Below are 16,651 nucleotides of genomic sequence, written 5' to 3' on the forward strand. Positions count from 1 at the left end.
GATATCTTCCAGCAAAAATATCTTTTGTCACACACAGATTAGCCACCGCTGTTGGAAAGCTTTACCCAACACTGGTCAAGTGAGCATCACTCAGTATGAGGTGAGGAAGTGCAATTTGACAAAATTAACATATTTAGTGTTGTCGGGGTAAAAAAAAAAAAGATTCTTTCACAACCTACATTGTTAAATCAGCACTGTGACATGTTTGCACCTGGTGTCCCATCCTGGGTGATTTGGTCACTAATTGAGAATTCAAATAAAAAATAATTTAAATGCAAAGCAAGTGATCCAATTCAGATGTGATCCAATTCAGATGTGATGTGTTTGTACATGTCAGGTTCATTAGCTGTGTGTTCATGCCTCTCGGCCTCAGTCAAGATCTGCCCACATAACTACTTTTAACAAAACCGCTTTCTGTTTGTAAACTGACCTGTTTTGGAATTGCACGGCTCTCTTGGGCACACGACAGAATTTGAAGAATTTGAAATCTTAAATCCTCGTTTTGCTGCCTTTTGTCCACACATTGACTTTGTCCTAAGAACTTCAACCCCAATTGTGTGGACAGTGAAAACTGGAATTTGAAAAGTTTTTTTTTTTTTTTAATTGAATACAGGCTCCAATAGGCACAGCTGATATTCTTTTAATGTGTTACGGTTTTCTAGCTCAGTGGATGTCCCAAATAGTTGGGTGTTCTCAGAGATGACTTCAGATATCTCCTTTTTCCCCATCTTATTTCCTGATTTCCCCACATGCACAAAGATAACCAGTGTGCACGCGTGCTGCTTTTCCTGTAGTTTGGACATGTGTCAGATCTGTTACAGTGCTGCTCATTGCCACGGCAAATGCACTGCAATTCTCTCACAAAGGTTTTGAGTGTCTTTGTGGGTGAGATTTCTGAATCGGGGATTAAAAGTGTGATTGAAACCTTTGCTGACACCTCAAGACAAATGGTGCTTCTGAACACCACGTGACCCATAGTCATACATGCATTTTGTGTTCCTTTGAACTAGTGTAATTGTTCCGTTTAAGCTCTGGGGTCGAGGCTAAAATTGGCTGGTTTGGTGTATTTTCTAACTACCTGTTTATATTGGACCTTGGTGCTAAAAAAAATGGCACCAACCTTTAATGTTTGACTACAGTTTTTTTTTCTCCTATTTTGACATTCTGTATTAACACATTGAACATAAATGCACAAAAAACAAAATCTAAAAAAAACGGAGTACAAATGCTAATTTTCAAAACGTTAGTGTATTTAAATGAAGTGTGACTACAGATAGATTCTTAAATCTGGAGGGGTGTAGTTGCATCCAAGATTTAAGAGGGGGAAAATATTTTCATGGGAACATGTCAGATTATATAAAAATATTTTATTGCACAAAACATACAATTAAAATAGGAACTCTGTACTCTCTAAAAATATCCATTTTATGCACATTTGATGTGTCAAAAAGAAATGCTTTTATTTTAATCCCACTTTACAAGAAACATTTCAGTGCATTCTTGAATTTTTTTCCATTTTGAAACTTCTTCTACTTTCACTTCTACGTGTTAGTGAATCTACTTAAATTGTGATTGAATAACCCAGGATTAGAGCCAGGTGGAAACATCTGCAAGCTTTCTGTCTCTGAAGTTGATTTGGGTCAGCAATCATGCATTTCAATGCCTGGCTGCAGAAAGGAATGATTCTTTTTTCCTTTTTTCCTTTTTCCTATTTTAAAATACAAAATGGTCCGGCATCAGAATCTTATCAGCAGTAACTCAGATATGAGCATAAGTGGCTCCTTGTCCTTTAACCTGAGGCAGCACCTGTAGAGAAAAAGCAGCTGTGGTTGCTGACGTTAGCTACCGTTTTCTGCTTTTCATGTTGAACCAAGTGTGGTGTTTTTGGCACGTTTACCCATCCTCTTTGTCTGTTTTATCTTAAGATGTGGCAGATGATGACGATGACATCACTGATAAGGACAGGATTCAGTGGACTGTCTCTCAGGAACACATCCAGCAAAGAAGGAGGGGGAGGGGAAAGGGCCGCAGGTTGAAAACACGGAAGATTTTGAGTCGGTACAGACATGGAGGAGTTCGTTCCCGACGCTGCGGACTCTGTAAAGGCTGTTTAATCGAGGAAGACTGCTCCAAATGCATCAACTGCCTCGATAAGCCCAAGTTTGGGGGGCCGAACACCAAGCGTCAGTGTTGCGTGTAAGTTAAACTCGGGATTTCCAGAATACCCTATGAGACCTCTATACTTGGACTAATAACTTTGCTCCTGTTTTTCTTTTTTAACTTCTTTTTTTGCTAATTTCCCTAATGGACACCCCCTAAAGGGATCAATAAAGTACTCTGATTCTGATTCTGATAACAAATAACAGCTCCTGTAGCTTGAGTAAGCAGGGTACTTGTAAACCAACTCTTTCACTTCTTGTCTCTCCAGATACAGGAGGTGTGTGCGAATTGAAAAAGGGAAGATGGAAAGAGTTATAAAACCTTTTAAAGGTATTTCTCTTAATGGGCCCGGCCTCTGTCTGACAGTCAGATATGTGGTTTGCCAAATTAATCACGAGCCTGTTTCTCAGTCCAGGCGAGGGGCTTTGTGGAAGCGGTTTCAAGCAGCGACGAAGGGAACTGGAGTGTCGGTGGGGACGGCGAGGGTTCCGCATTAGTGTTGCCTGGAATCAGGAAAAAGTCGCTGAGAAACATCACCCCCGCTCCTACAGCAGCCTGCTCAAGTCTGAATCTGAGGAAGATGAGGAGGAGCAAGAGAATAAGGCCGATAAGCCAAAAGTAGCTCCTGCTGTCAAACCAAGTAAGTGGAAATGGAAAATGAAGCATGTTAATGCAAGAGTTGGCTCATAGAGCAATCCATTTCCTCTGTGTTCAACTCTGTCTAATGTCTTGTCTATTTCGATCTGTTTATTTCTGAAGATCTTCTGCATGAAGACGGTGCGTCACACCAAGAGAATCCTCCCTCTGAGGTGATTAAGCATCGCCGGCTCTTCTCCAGAGGAGTGGGGAACCGACCCAGAGGTTACAAGGTAAAAACAACAGATTTCCTCTCCAGTCTTCTGCATGCCACCTAATCTACCCTGGGTCAAAGTGGATCTATGGAATACGTGTTTTGGTCTTGATATTTTCAATTTAAGAAGTAAGTGGAGAGACTATTTGTATAGTAATTAAGTCAGTTACTATACAATGGAAGATTATGTTTAAGCCATACAGCCTTTTAAAGAAAGACCCTGAGCTTGACTACATGCACATATGCCTCACAAGTGTTGTTTTCCCATGTGGAAAAACACTCTGCAGTCTGTCAGATAACAGTGAGTAAAAGCAGAACCCCCACAGCTTAGCACATTTGCTGCATATTTTAGCACTATTTCTAATAGGCTTACATTGGCGTCTATATATTCTATATAGTCCACAGCACACATCCTAGTTCATATTTGTTTAATCTCTAAATTTGCTTTTGGGGTTTTTTAACACTATCTGAATTACCACATTTAAATTGTAAGGATTTAGATTCTATAATGAATGCATCAGTTCTCCAACGGCTATCGTACCCTGAGTAACTCATCACCCTGACGTAGCTCAAGGGCAGGGCACAGGCGGGAGCAGCCATAGGTGGATGGTTTGGAAAAACCTGGGGCCCCACAGTGGCTTCCGTTATGAGACAAATAAAACGGGAACTATTAATAAGTAAAGTGTGGTCGGGGCTTCAACTGCTGGTGCAAGGCTTGGCTGACCTGGAATTTATCAGGCATATTTTAAAATTGACAAATTGAGTCAGATTAATCCACAGCTACCCTGGGATTAACCTGGTTAAATAACAGTCATTACCAGCCTTATTTCAGTTCCTGTTGATTTGTTCACATTAAATGGTTAGAAAACTTTGACTAAACACAGTCCTTTCCAAATATCACTATACCCAGGTTTAATCAGATTCTGTTTCAAAGAGTGAATAACATCTTTCAAATATCGCCCTGATAATCTTTTAGTCATGCCAGTTTAAGTTACTTTTTTTTTTACTATGTTTCTGCATGATTACTTACAATGTTCTTTAAGATGCATGAATATTTTCTTTTTGAAATTAACATTTCATTTAATATGGTTGTTTCTTTGTTTTGATTTTCAATATTGACAGAAAAACACAAATAATGTTGCCAGTCAGAATGTTTTAACACGTAGTTTGCCTTGTTTAAAATTCTTTTTTAATGATCACATTTAATCATGCTCACTTCCATATTCTGCACATATTGGGGCCAAATCAATAAGAGATTGTCAAAAATGTTCAAGGTAAAGTTACAATTAACTCTAATTATGAAATCATAATTCTTAGAAGAAAATGGGCATCGGTAACATCACTGGTACGGTTCAATCTAAGTTGTGCTTTTGCTCGCTCGGTCATTGTTCTGAGGTCTGTGTTCATAGAATTCTTTAATATTGTTCGCACCATTGCACTACTGTCTACCATTTATTAATTTATTGTCTCCCTTTGTGTTCCTGTTAGTTGGTAGTGTTTTTTGTGATCCAGTATATACAACATCAATCCTTTAAGCAACTTGTAGCTTTCTCAAAGTTTATTTCCATGATGGCTTTATTAAGGAGAAGAGCGCAGCAGAAAGTGCAACATGTGTGTGGATGGTGCACGTGGTGGGTGTGAAGGCATATGGTAGCTCGGGTACCTATCGGCACTCTGTTGTAACTTGCATTTTACTAAAAGAAGCTTCTGCATGAATGTAAGCCACCGCGCACATTTGAAAGTACAGCATATGCATGGACAGGTTAACGCACGGTATCGTGATGTGTCCAGGATTTTTTTAACATTACAAATAATAGATGTCATTAAAAACCTTTTAAATTGGAAGCCAGACAACATGAAGCATGAACTGTGCTGATGTGCCATTATAAGAAATTCCATTCTTATTGTAATGCGCATCAATGCTTTGGACTCCACGTGGCTCACATGCATCAGTGATAAATGCACAGTATAGTTTGACAATATAGTTTTTACTGTATATGTTTTTAATTATCTGTGTGGGATCTGGTCGTGTGCTCTCTTGCCTCTTAGTTCCTCGTGCTCTTAAGTTCACCTGTTTAAAATCCTCTGCTCTCTTTCTCTTTGAGTTCCTGGCTAGCATGACTTCACCTCACAAACTTTGCCTTTTCTGCCACTTTGGCTGCACAGTCGCCGCCTCTGCATGTCGCTAAAATCAGTGCAACTTTGTCTCCTGTCATTGCTGGTTGGCTTAGGCAGTCCCCTCCTCCACAGGAACACGAGAACACAGAGGAACTGGAGTCCAGAGAAATTTTACCCGAAACCAGCCCATCCAGGAGGCCGAAGCTGCTGCTGCAGCCTCAAATACACTTACACCGCCTGCCCCGTTTTATACTCCAGTCATGTCTGAGTTTGCCCCTGCAGTTGCACCAGTGTGTTGACCAGTGCATTGCAAAGTCCCATCCGTTTTTATCTCAGCTTATGGCACCACATTTTCCCAAATTGCCTGAGGCCAGAATCAATTTGTCTCATCGAGAAGCCAAAGCCCATTCCTCATTGAAATTCCCAGTGTTACAGTTACACAGTTTGCCCTTGTCTCTGGTGAGGTCAGCCCTCCATGAGCGAGTCTATGCTCCTTCCATGCTGCCAGACATTTCTTCAAACGCATGTTTTCAGCGACCAACTGAGACTGAATCGCAGAAAGGAAATGAAAAAATGACCAATGAAACTGTGCAAGAGTGCCATCAGAGTGTTGATGGAACCCATGCAGAATTGAAGAACAATTTAACAGAACAGGAGGAGAAACGCTGGAACCATCCTGAAGAGGAGGATTCTATGAAAGGGACAGTGCTGAAAAACTGTCCAACTGATTCTCACTGTCTCCTTCCTTCTCAGAATCCTGCAGAGTGTCCTACAGTGAACACCCTGTCTGGGTTCACTTGTGGAGTTCCTCAAAAGGGCCTGTTGCAGAACAAACACAAGATCCGTGTGGACTTCAAGGTGTGTTTTTCTGAGTGTGTCTGACTTTCTCAGGCTTTTTTTTTTCTTTTTTTTACCAAGTGAGTTTGGTTAAAGAGGAGGTTCTTGTATTGTCAATGCCAGCAATGAAACATTTCATCCATTCCTTCTTGTGTCCACTAGGAGGACTGTGCTGTGCAGAACGTGTGGCTGATGGGTGGCCTCAGTGTCCTTACGTCCGTCTCTACCACTCCACAGCCTGTCTGTCTGCTCTGTGCGAGTAAAGGCCGGCATGAGGTAATGATGCCTGAGCGTATTGCTTGATGAGGGCTGGGGGAGGACTTCATTTTGACAAATGTTGATTCATTTTGTGGTAATAACTTCTTCGAAAGATTTGAATACTTTGCATTTTGAAGACATCGTTTTACATTTGGCAGATTGGAACACAATGTCCTACTCTTTTCCTTAGTTATCAGCACCCGTCTATTATTGTCAGGTGCTATTCCATTGCAATCCGACCGCAAAGAGACTTTGTGGTTGGATTGGAAAGGCAGCCTTCTACACAACAGTAGTACCTTAGATTGCAAAGTTTAGGTGTCTTCCAAATTATTTACATCATTACAACATTGTAAAACTTAAGCATTCTTTTGTCTCGTATTATAGATGATATTCTGCCAGATCTGCTGTGAGCCTTTCCACAGCTTCTGCCTCTCACCAGAGGAGCGTCCTTTAAAGGACAACAAGGAGAACTGGTGCTGCAGGCGTTGCAAATTTTGTCATGTGTGCGGCCGACGAAGCAAAAACACAAAGGTATGTTTCTCCTGTTGATGAGTGACCCGCTCATTTAACCCACTTCTATTGTATATTACGTTAGTAAGCATAGTTTATTATGACCACTGCACTCATTGTTCCTGTGTATCATTCATAAGCCCTCTGAATAAATGCTTTCAGAAAGTTCAGCTGATTTTCACAGCTGAAGGTTTTTACATCTGCTTTTGTCTAGCAAGTCGAGGTTGCATTATAATTTCGATGGCTTCTGTATTTCCAGAATCATATTTCACACTTTGTAACTTTGCTCGTTGTAACTTCTCCAGCCCGTGTTGCAGTGCAGACGATGCCAAACCTCCTACCACCCTGCCTGCTTAGGACCAACATATCCTAAACCTATGAACTGCAAAATCCCTTGGGTAAATACCTTTGATATGTTTTAAGGAATAAGGGCATTTGTTTTCACTAACATCTTCAAATTTGTGTTCTCTTTGGATATCTATGATAAAAATGCTCAAGTTTCATCAGTTAAAATCATTTAGCTTTGTTCATGTGCTTGGTTTTTAATCTACCCTCTTTTATAGCTTACTATAAATGTTGTTTGGGGTTTTTTTGCACTATTTGTAGGTGTGCATGACATGCATCCGGTGTAAAAGCTGTGGAGTGACTCCTGGAAAGAGCTGGGACTTGGCCTGGAACCATGACGAAGACCTGTGTCCTGACTGCACCCTTCTTCACAATAAAGGTGGGATTTGTAAATATGAAATCATGTGTTGTGTCCAGGTGTTGTTGACAGTATTGTATGATTTTATTTTACCTCAGGCAACTTCTGTACCATCTGCCACAAGTGCTATGATGACAACATGCAACACACAGAGATGATTCAGTGTTCAGCCTGCAACCACTGGATTCATTACTCATGTGAAGGAATTTCTGGTCAGTATGTTTTTTTTTGAATACATATTTGTAGATGTCATTTCAAATTGAGTTTGTTTGCAGTCAAATACTACATTTAAGGTGGAATATATATATTTCTAAAATGAGCTGCACTTTGACAAGAAGGTAGAGACTGTAGGAGTCTTACAGACACATGTATGGGAGTAAATTTAATTTTGAATCTGAGAGAGGCAATATGTAGTGCGTAACATTCTCTCAATCATAATGTGTTTCTAATATGTTTGTCATTACAGATGAATTGTACGGGTTGGTTTCAAACCAAAGAGAAGATTCTTTCACCTGTCAGCCCTGCAGGGATAACCAAAATGAGCACAGCGGTTTAAAGGAGGAGCTGCAGAGCAAGCTGACATCTGGTTTGGAGGAGGTGCTCGCAGACCTACTGTCTGACACCTCCACACAACACCTTCTTATCTGTAAAACGGTAAGATATATATAATATACGGTATAATATGCGTGGAATTTGAGCCTTTATTTCCTTTTTGCTGTTGCCAATTCGCCTTGTATCGTTTCTGTTTCAGTGTCAGAGCACGAGCGACATGCACTACAGGGAACAGCAACCAGTCTGTGACCTCCAAGCCATAGAGAAGGAGTTTAAAGCTGGCAAATACAATTCAATTGTAAGTAACATAACAAGATCGAAAGATACAATTCATTGAGTATATAAGGAGTATTCATTTTCCTATTCTGTTTTCTGCTTCTCTCAGAAAGCCTTTCATGCAGATGTGACTTCTGTGATGCAAAAGTCACTGAAGGAGCAATTTGTGCCTGAGGATCAGAGACTGACAAATCAGGCAAGGATACAATATGCAAAGGTACGTATCCTCACGTTCTTAAATATCTGTTTACTTTTGTATGTATGTTAGCGATTTCTGCTGATATATTTTCATGTTTTATTGATTCGAATTTAAAATTTACAATTAAAACAGAGATGGATCAATTTTTACTTAAACATGTTTCTGTTTTTCCCCAATAGCTCATTGAGCGGTTTTCACTTGGTCTCCTTCACACCACCTAAAGAAATGGAGCTCCTTTTCAGAGGAATTTCCAAGGTGAATTGAAGAGTGTTTTTTTTTTTTGTTGTTCAACATATTCAATTCTTGCATAATGGGGTCATTTAAGTGCATATCAAGCAGCTTTAGTCACATGTGTCTGGAAAATGGTTATAGTTGCTTGTCTTTTCTTCTCTATTCCAACGCCATCTTCACTCTGTAGTGGTATGCTACCCGAGGCAGTCCTACCACCCTCTAAAGAACACAGCTATGCACAGTGGCTGGAAAGGACCTACCAGCCCAGGGAGTCCAGGATCACACAGATGGGGGACACTGACGGTTATCAGTTGTTATCCCCAGTCAAGCCACAACATATTGCTATATCACAAAGTATGTAAACTGATTTAATTTAAAGTGGTGTATTAGAGATGCTGCATGGACATTAATATTGTTGTTTGTGTTTTTCCCCTAAAAGGTGTGAATGCGCTGGAAACTTTCAAGACAGAAGATTTGAGGCAGTGCACTCTATGCCAGCACTATGGTGATTCCGTTCCCAGCGTGAGTTTTAGTCGTCTTACTTTTCAAAGACCACCTAATTTAAATTGTGTATGTGATGATAAAACTACACATTACATTTTTGTTATTAGAAAAGGGCAGCGTACTTGTCTATCTGAACGCCCCCATTGCACATTTGGCTCAAGTGTCAACCTAAAGCATCTTAACATGAGCTTGTGTTGTAACATGGTTTATTTATTCTATTCTATAGGAGGCAGGACGGTTGTTATACATGGGACAGAATGAGTGGGCCCACGTGAACTGCTCCTTATGGTCTGCAGAAGTGTACGAGGAAAACGGCGCTCTTCTGCAAGTACACAGCGCTGTCTCAAGAGGGCGCCATCTAGTAAGCTTGCGTGGACATTATTCAGCTGTGATCAACTGTCTAGTAAATGGATCACTGCTATTGCAGTAAGGTCAAAGTAAGTAATGTGTTCCGTACCTCAATCTCCAGCGGTGTGATCACTGTGGACAGTCTGGAGCCACTGTGGGTTGCTGTCTTGCAACCTGCCAGAGCAACTTCCACTTCATGTGTGCACGTGTCCAAAACTGCGTGTTTCAGCAAGACAGAAAGGTGTACTGTCACAAACACAGGGATCTCGTCAGTGACAAGGTATGAAAACAGTTGCAGTTTCTTATTAAATATTTCATTCAAATTCATCTTTACTTTGAATCAGTATCTCAGAATTCTGGATGAATCTGTTTCCCTCCAGAAAGTAATTGGGAAGGGTTTTGAAGTCTCTCGACGGGTTTATGTGGACTTCGAGGGGATCAATCTCAGGAGAAAGTTCTTGACAGGCCTTGAACCAGAAGCCATTAACATGACTATAGGTAATGATCTGATTATTGCTTTGAACCACATCTTCTACACTGTTGAAAAGATTTAGTCACAAATCACTGGATTTCGCATCTCATCATTTTTTATTTTTTTCCTATCACCAATCTTCAGGTTCTCTGCAAATTCAGAAACTCGGCGTGTTGACAGAGTTGTCATCAAACGGGAGAATGCTCTATCCTGTTGGCTATCAGTAAGTGCCCTTCCCAAGTAATTGCTATTTTGAGTAGAAGAGACTTGTGTGTATGTGTTCCCCAATTAAACATAAATGAAATTATTCTGACGACCCCAAATCTTTTAATATCTCGTAAATCTGTGTTTCATGCACTTGTAACATGTTCTATTTTGGTTCCTTCGTCAGATGTTCTCGATTATACTGGAGCACTGTGGACCCTCGTAGGCTCTGTCGGTACACTTGTAAGGTGACAGAAGTGAGCACGCCACTTCCTGGTGAGGAACAAGACCCACAGTGGGACCAAGAGGAGAATTACACCACAGTACACAGCCCCAGTCATCCAAGGTTAGCAGGAACTTGGGAACTCTGCAAAGATGGCTTAACCACTTCATTACTTATCAAATAATTTTAACAAAAGATGCTGCATATTAACTTTTTAATGGTGTATATTTTACCCATGTTCTTTTCCAGACATGGAGTCTCCAGATTGTTTTAGCTCTTCTTCGAGCCCAATTAAATCCAATACATCATCACCGTTCTCTAAACATCACAATACACCTCCTGAATCCAAAAGCCCTGGTTACACACAGACAAGGAAACCAGCGGTAGTATCATCTCGGCCCCTTCCATCTCCAGGTAGAGTACAGAATTACATTTCTCTATTTCTGTTGTTATCGTTATTTAATGCTGCAAATGTCTTATTTTCCCTTTTTGGATAATTGAAGGCAACATTCCTCCCAAATCACATCACATCCTGACCCTGAGGGACCTGGAAGACACCCGTCGGCCACGCCGACTCTCCTCAAGAAGCCGTTGCAGTTCTTCACCTACAGAGAACGATCCATCTGTACCAGCGAACCTCCGCTCAGGTGGCACGGGTCACACCAGAACCTCTCTCTTCAGTTCTCCTCCAAGATCGTCAACTTCGCCTCTTCTATCACACCAAAACCCAACCTCCCCGGTCTGGGGTTCCCCACCTCAATCTAGCTCCAGTATCTCTGCCAGTTTGTCACCTCCGCAAGGAGTCATCACCCACTTATACAGAGGGAGGCAGAACTTTAAAATCACCACTCCGGTTTCGGCAGAGGTTCCGCAAGATTTCCTGGCATCATCTGAGGCGGAAGATGCTGCAGTGGCCACAACTAATGGGATTTCCCTCGCCCCTGAGAACCTGGAAGAAGACGTATCCCACCTGATGGCCCAGGAGCTTCCTTACACTGTATTCGACGCCGACGCGGAGGTCGCGATGGCCTCCATGCTGAACGCAAAGATTGAGTTCGATGAGACGTTGCTCGCCGAGAATGTGGCGCTCAATTGTGGAGCGCAGGGCAAAAAAGGGGAGGTTGAAGATGTGTTGCAAGATGCAGAGGTCCAGATGGAAAAGGGCAAGGGGGATTCTGAAGATGAAGACTCCAGCCATTACTTGAAGTTTTCACGTACTGTTGTGTGCGACGCAGGGAGTTGCTCAGCCGACCCAGGTCACGTCCCGTCGCCACCAAACTCCATTTCACAGTTGGATGGAGCAGACGGTGGGTCAGACAGTGATGAAGCTGATGAATGTCAGAACCTGATGGAGGAATTAAGATTCATAACAACCATGACACACCTATTAAACCGTTAATGGTTGCTCTAACGAGACTGGAGTCGGACTGCTCAACAGCTGAGCAGACCGCTGAGCAAGCGTTTGACCATTGTCCACCAGATGTTTTTCATGTTGGTTATGGAGAAAGCGACATGCAGCTTCAGGAAGAAGAAGTCCAGATGAGCTGCGACATCCCAACACCTCAAGATGAGGGGGCTTCAGTTGCTGCCACAGAACAGTTTGCTGGCGTTCTAGACTACCAAAGTAAAAATCCAGTCGAAGACATGGAGGAAAATAGTTCCTCAACTGACTCATTTGAGGCATTTAAAGATGATTTGAACGATCCTGATTACGCCCCAGAGCACACAACCAAGCCATCTCCCAAGGTGCCAACAAAAACTATCATTGTAAACCGGAAAAGCCCCTCCAACTTTAAACAGTTGCCACCTAGGGTGTGTCTTCCACAACAGAGCATTCTTAAATCCAAGTTGCCGCCTCAGTCAGCACAGATTATAAGCGGTGCCTCGAACTTGCCCGTCGCTGCCAATTTTGCTTCAGTCCCACGCACAGTAAGCTCCCCTATTGTTCTCAATGGGATAAACGCGTTGCCTATTCAGCCGGGCGCCACACGCGGCAAAGCCATTGCCATTCGGTTACGCAACCCTCAGCCAGGAATTAAGCCGCAATTAGTGATTCCGAATCAAGCTGCAGCCACAGCTCCCAGTCCTCAGGTTCTGCTGGTCAACCGTCAAGGTCAGATCCTGATCAAGGATCCTAGGACCAACACCTACCAGTCGCTTAGTGCAAATTCACCGACATATAATAAAATAAGCCATATTGCCAGGATTCTCCACAGCAATAATACCTTTCAGCGCCCAGTTCCTCGGTTCATCATAAAACCAAACTCTCATGTAAACAACGCAGGTGTACCAGCTGTCGGTGGCGGCGCAGCATCCAAGCAGAAGGTCATTGTCAGGGTGGTGCCCGTGAAAAGTCCTGGTACCAGTGCAATAACAGCAACTCCCATCAGCCCTCCGAGTGTTCCCGAAGCTCTCTTTCCGAGGCAGAAAAACAAACGACCAATACTATTGGTGACCAAGCTCTTACTCCCCAACAAGACACGCAAAAGACGGAACCGATCATCCTCAGAAGGTCAAAGGCCAGATGCAGAAGACTGTCAAAGTTCCTGGTGAAGGAAGACTCGGATGAGCCAAAAGCTGCACTTCCAGGGGCCCCCACTGGTTTAGCCAGTGGCCTAGCCTACGGCACGCAGCCGTTGCCTACTTCCTCACAGCGACAAGTGAAAGTAAAGAGGGTGTCTTCTGTGGCTGACAGAGCCCCCCGGAAGAAATCCAAGCTGGACGGCATCAAGGATCAAGATGAGCTGGATGAACTTGCTGATCTCAGGTCTCTAAGAGTTCAGTTGTTTTTTTTTATTGTTGATTTTGTAAAGGCTGAGATGAAAGAGTGGGGGGGGGGCAGTAAACTATCCTTAGGACTGTTGGTAGACATTCTCCTGTTTGATTAAATGTTTAATAAAAACCCACCTGCGTTATGTTGGGTTTGCTGTGTCACAGAAGATTCAGATGGCACCAAAAAATGCTGGGTACATCTCAATGGACTCAACCGACTTTAAACTGTCTCTTATAGGCCAGCTGGGGTGAGAATGAAAGCTCCCACTTCTAAAGAGGTTTTTGACCTGGGCCAGGAAAATACGCCTGACAGGCCGGAACAGTTGAGGATCACTGCCCCGCCGCTTTATACACCTCGCAGGTTCGTTTGACTTGAATGATTCGGTTGTTTTTGACCGGCTCATTTAAAACTGGTACCTGATTCATGTCCGTGTTGGTTCATTCCTGCTCAGGCATCCTATTGAGAACCCTACTCCCTCTCAGAGTAACGGCAGTGGACAGGGTAAAACACATGTATGGATCAGTTCTCGCCATGGCGACCTGTCTGAATGGGGCCCTTATTCAGGTTTGTAGCAAAGCGTCAATGATAAAATATTTTGTGACCAATTCTCACTCGCATCCAATGATGTACGACAGTTTTTAGTCCTTTCCATGAGCTGCTTCATATTATTTTTAACGTCACTCACAGGGTTTAGCTCTGAAGAAGATGCTTTTGGACCCAAACACAGGAAACGGACATATATGAACCAACCCCACCTGCGCTTTGAAATCACCAGTGACGATGGTTTCACTGTCAAAGCCAGCAGCATAGAGGGTAAGTCCAGTTTAATAAAGCTTTGGATATGCAGAGAAAGAAAGATAAAAGCTTCAACGTGTGCGGTTTTAACGAGCTCCTAACCCCTCTCACGCTGCAGTCGCCTGGCGGGCAGTGATCGACGGTGTCCTTGAAGCCCGTGCGGACTTCCACCTGAAGCAGCTTCCTCTGGGAGGCACGAGCGGTCCTCGAATGCTCGGCGTGGTCCACGACGCCGTTATCTTCCTGCTGGAGCAGCTGCAGGGTGCAGCAAACTGCAAACACCACCGTTTCCGGTTCCACCGCTGCGAAGACACCGAGGAGGAGCTTCCAATCAACCCAAGCGGCTGCGCTCGCTCTGAAGTCTACTCGCGGTACAGAAAGGCTTTATTGGTCGAAAAGTAGTGAGCTCGTTTGGTTTCAGATGCTTACCGGTCTTTCTCCTTGCTTGAATAGGAAAGCAACCTTTGATATGTTCAACTTCCTGGCCTCGCAGCACAGGGAGCTCCCAGATATTACAGGGCCCTTTGAAGAAGAGGACGATGATTTCCCTCTGAAATCTTCCAGGCAAGACAGAAAATCTGCCATTTTGATCAATTTCAGCCTCACCGAAGAGGAACTTATTAGGTTTTTTTAAAACAAATTATTTGGCATATATCACATCCATGCTCATCCTACATTTCTGTGCTTGGCTGGAACAGACGTGCCACCAGCAGTGAGCTCCCCATGGCGATGAGATTCAGACACCTGGAAAAGATCTCTAAAGAGGCAGTAGGAGTTTACAGGTACCAACCTGCCATACTCCTCTGTAAATGTCCAAATTAATGTGTGTTCTCAACTCCCTCCAATTTAAAAACGTTTTTCCCTTTTTTAGATCTGAAATTCATGGTCGTGGACTCTTCTGCAAAAGGAACATTGAGGCCGGGGAGATGGTGATCGAGTACGCCGGCACGGTCATCCGCGCTGTCCTGACTGATAAGAGGCAAAAATATTATGATGGCAAAGTCAGTAATCCTAAAGTCTGTTCTGAAAAGCCTGTTGTGAAGGGAGGCTTTAATGGTAACGGAAGCTGTTTGTCGCCGTTTCCTCCAGGGGATCGGTTGCTACATGTTCCGCATCGATGACTTTGACGTGGTGGACGCAACGATGCAAGGCAACGCCGCTCGCTTCATCAACCACTCCTGTGAGCCAAACTGCTACTCGCGGGTCATCAATGTGGACGGCCGCAAGCACATCGTCATCTTTGCCTTGCGGAAGATCTACCGCGGAGAGGAGCTGACGTACGACTACAAGTTCCCCATCGAGGACGACGAGAGCAAGTTGCACTGCAACTGTGGGACGAGACGCTGCCGAGGGTCCCTGAATTAGTAGTAGCACACACGCCATCTACTACCACGAGCTTCTAGTTTAGCGCTGTAGATGGGACCATTAAGCCAGTTGTTGCGATGTAGTCTTAAGTGGACGGCAGGTATGGTGCACAGCTCTGATCTGCTCAAAGTCCTTCCATCATCGAACGCTTAATTTATTGGGGGATGGAGGTGTTTATTTCTGCAAATATGCTGCTGTTCTGAGTCACCGAAGCTAGAACGGCGTTATGAAAGAGCCATGCCAACTAATGAAGCTAATGGGAAACGGCACTGGTTTCCATTAATCCCCCAGTGTGTTACGTTGGTCCCTTTTGAAACCGCGATCGAGCACCACCGGAAGGCAGTTATCAGGGAATCGAATATTTTTATTATGCTGAGAATAGAATGTAAATACAAGATCAATATGCATGATCAGAATTAATTTAGCACCTTATTCGTACACTTCTTTTCTCCCTTCTGACCAGGCTAAATTAATGTCATTCGAGGCACTTTTGTCGCATTAGTGCAGCTACATTTTAATTTGTGTCTGGATAAAATCTGCCCATTCAGACGCGGACAACATGTACCCATGAAATGTTTTTAATATCTTCGTCCAAAGCAGTTTCTGATTTTACCTGTGGCTGCAGAGATGCTCGGAAGCTTTTATCCCACTGTTACGCAACCACTTTGATAAGGACGTTTGCTGGGTTTAATTCAAATATGATCCTTCTCTGCTTACTTCCTGAGACATCATTGTGTTTTTGATTAATAAATGTGCAACATTCATCCAACGGAAATAAATATTTGATGCTTTTAACAGTTTTGTACATATTAGAATGGAAGCTCCTGCTAAATAAGCGCCCTCATTTGATCCCTTTTCCTTTTATATTTGCTTCTTTCTCTTTCTCTTTTCTCTCAGGTTTACTACCTCGGTGTTAAAAGGCAGGAGTTAAGTTAATTACACATTTGTTAAAAACTGCTTAGTACCTTCATTGTTGTTTCTTTAGTATAATTATACCTTTAGTAAGAAGGAGACGGATCAGTCCAATTAACTCCGCTGAAGGACGTTTGAGGTTGGAGGGTGAACGTTGTTACTTTGTTTTCCTTTGTGATTGATAACTGAATGACACAAAAAGCTTTGTTACTTTTATCGGCTCACGTCATTGCCTGTACATAGTTGTATAAAGAATTTCTAAACTTGTTGAATATTTTTTTACATGCCTTGTTTTATAATTTATGTTCAATAAAAACAAGTTGTTTCAGCTTGGGCTTTTTGTTGTTTCCGTGAGCGGCGA

The 16,651-nt window shown here is 42.9% G+C and overlaps 1 protein-coding gene across 1 annotated transcript; it reads left to right on the forward strand.

The window, feature by feature from the left end:
- Positions 1 to 2,532: 2,532 nt before the first annotated feature.
- Positions 2,533 to 16,621, forward strand: LOC115251849 (histone-lysine N-methyltransferase 2B-like). Its single transcript, XM_029845524.1, has 30 exons — positions 2,533 to 2,800; positions 2,920 to 3,029; positions 5,882 to 5,986; positions 6,128 to 6,241; positions 6,608 to 6,754; positions 7,039 to 7,131; positions 7,340 to 7,457; positions 7,535 to 7,648; positions 7,903 to 8,090; positions 8,188 to 8,286; positions 8,374 to 8,485; positions 8,652 to 8,718; positions 8,882 to 9,048; positions 9,134 to 9,216; positions 9,425 to 9,559; positions 9,668 to 9,826; positions 9,927 to 10,044; positions 10,163 to 10,241; positions 10,410 to 10,568; positions 11,211 to 11,659; positions 11,926 to 12,069; positions 12,666 to 13,212; positions 13,456 to 13,578; positions 13,670 to 13,782; positions 13,906 to 14,031; positions 14,132 to 14,384; positions 14,467 to 14,577; positions 14,712 to 14,795; positions 14,885 to 15,014; positions 15,103 to 16,621. Exons 1-30 carry the CDS (start codon positions 2,533 to 2,535, stop codon positions 15,376 to 15,378), a joined length of 4,791 nt encoding a protein of 1,596 aa, XP_029701384.1. The 3' UTR covers positions 15,379 to 16,621.
- Positions 16,622 to 16,651: the final 30 nt, after the last annotated feature.

Source organism: Takifugu rubripes, chromosome 12, assembly GCF_901000725.2.
Source record: "Takifugu rubripes chromosome 12, fTakRub1.2, whole genome shotgun sequence".
NCBI classification, from domain to species: Eukaryota; Metazoa; Chordata; class Actinopteri; order Tetraodontiformes; family Tetraodontidae; genus Takifugu; species Takifugu rubripes.

What these genes read in the sequence shown, in the direction of transcription:
- LOC115251849 (XM_029845524.1), top strand. Translation starts at nt 2,533, where the DNA reads ATGTGGTTTGCCAAATTAATCACGAGCCTGTTTCTCAGTCCAGGCGAG. An exon ending in CGAGTAAAGGCCGGCATGAG is followed by an intron (nt 6,242 to 6,607) that starts GTAATGATGCCT and finishes CTCGTATTATAG; the next exon opens with ATGATATTCTGCCAGATCTG. An exon ending in CTGGCAAATACAATTCAATT is followed by an intron (nt 8,287 to 8,373) that starts GTAAGTAACATA and finishes TGCTTCTCTCAG; the next exon opens with AAAGCCTTTCATGCAGATGT.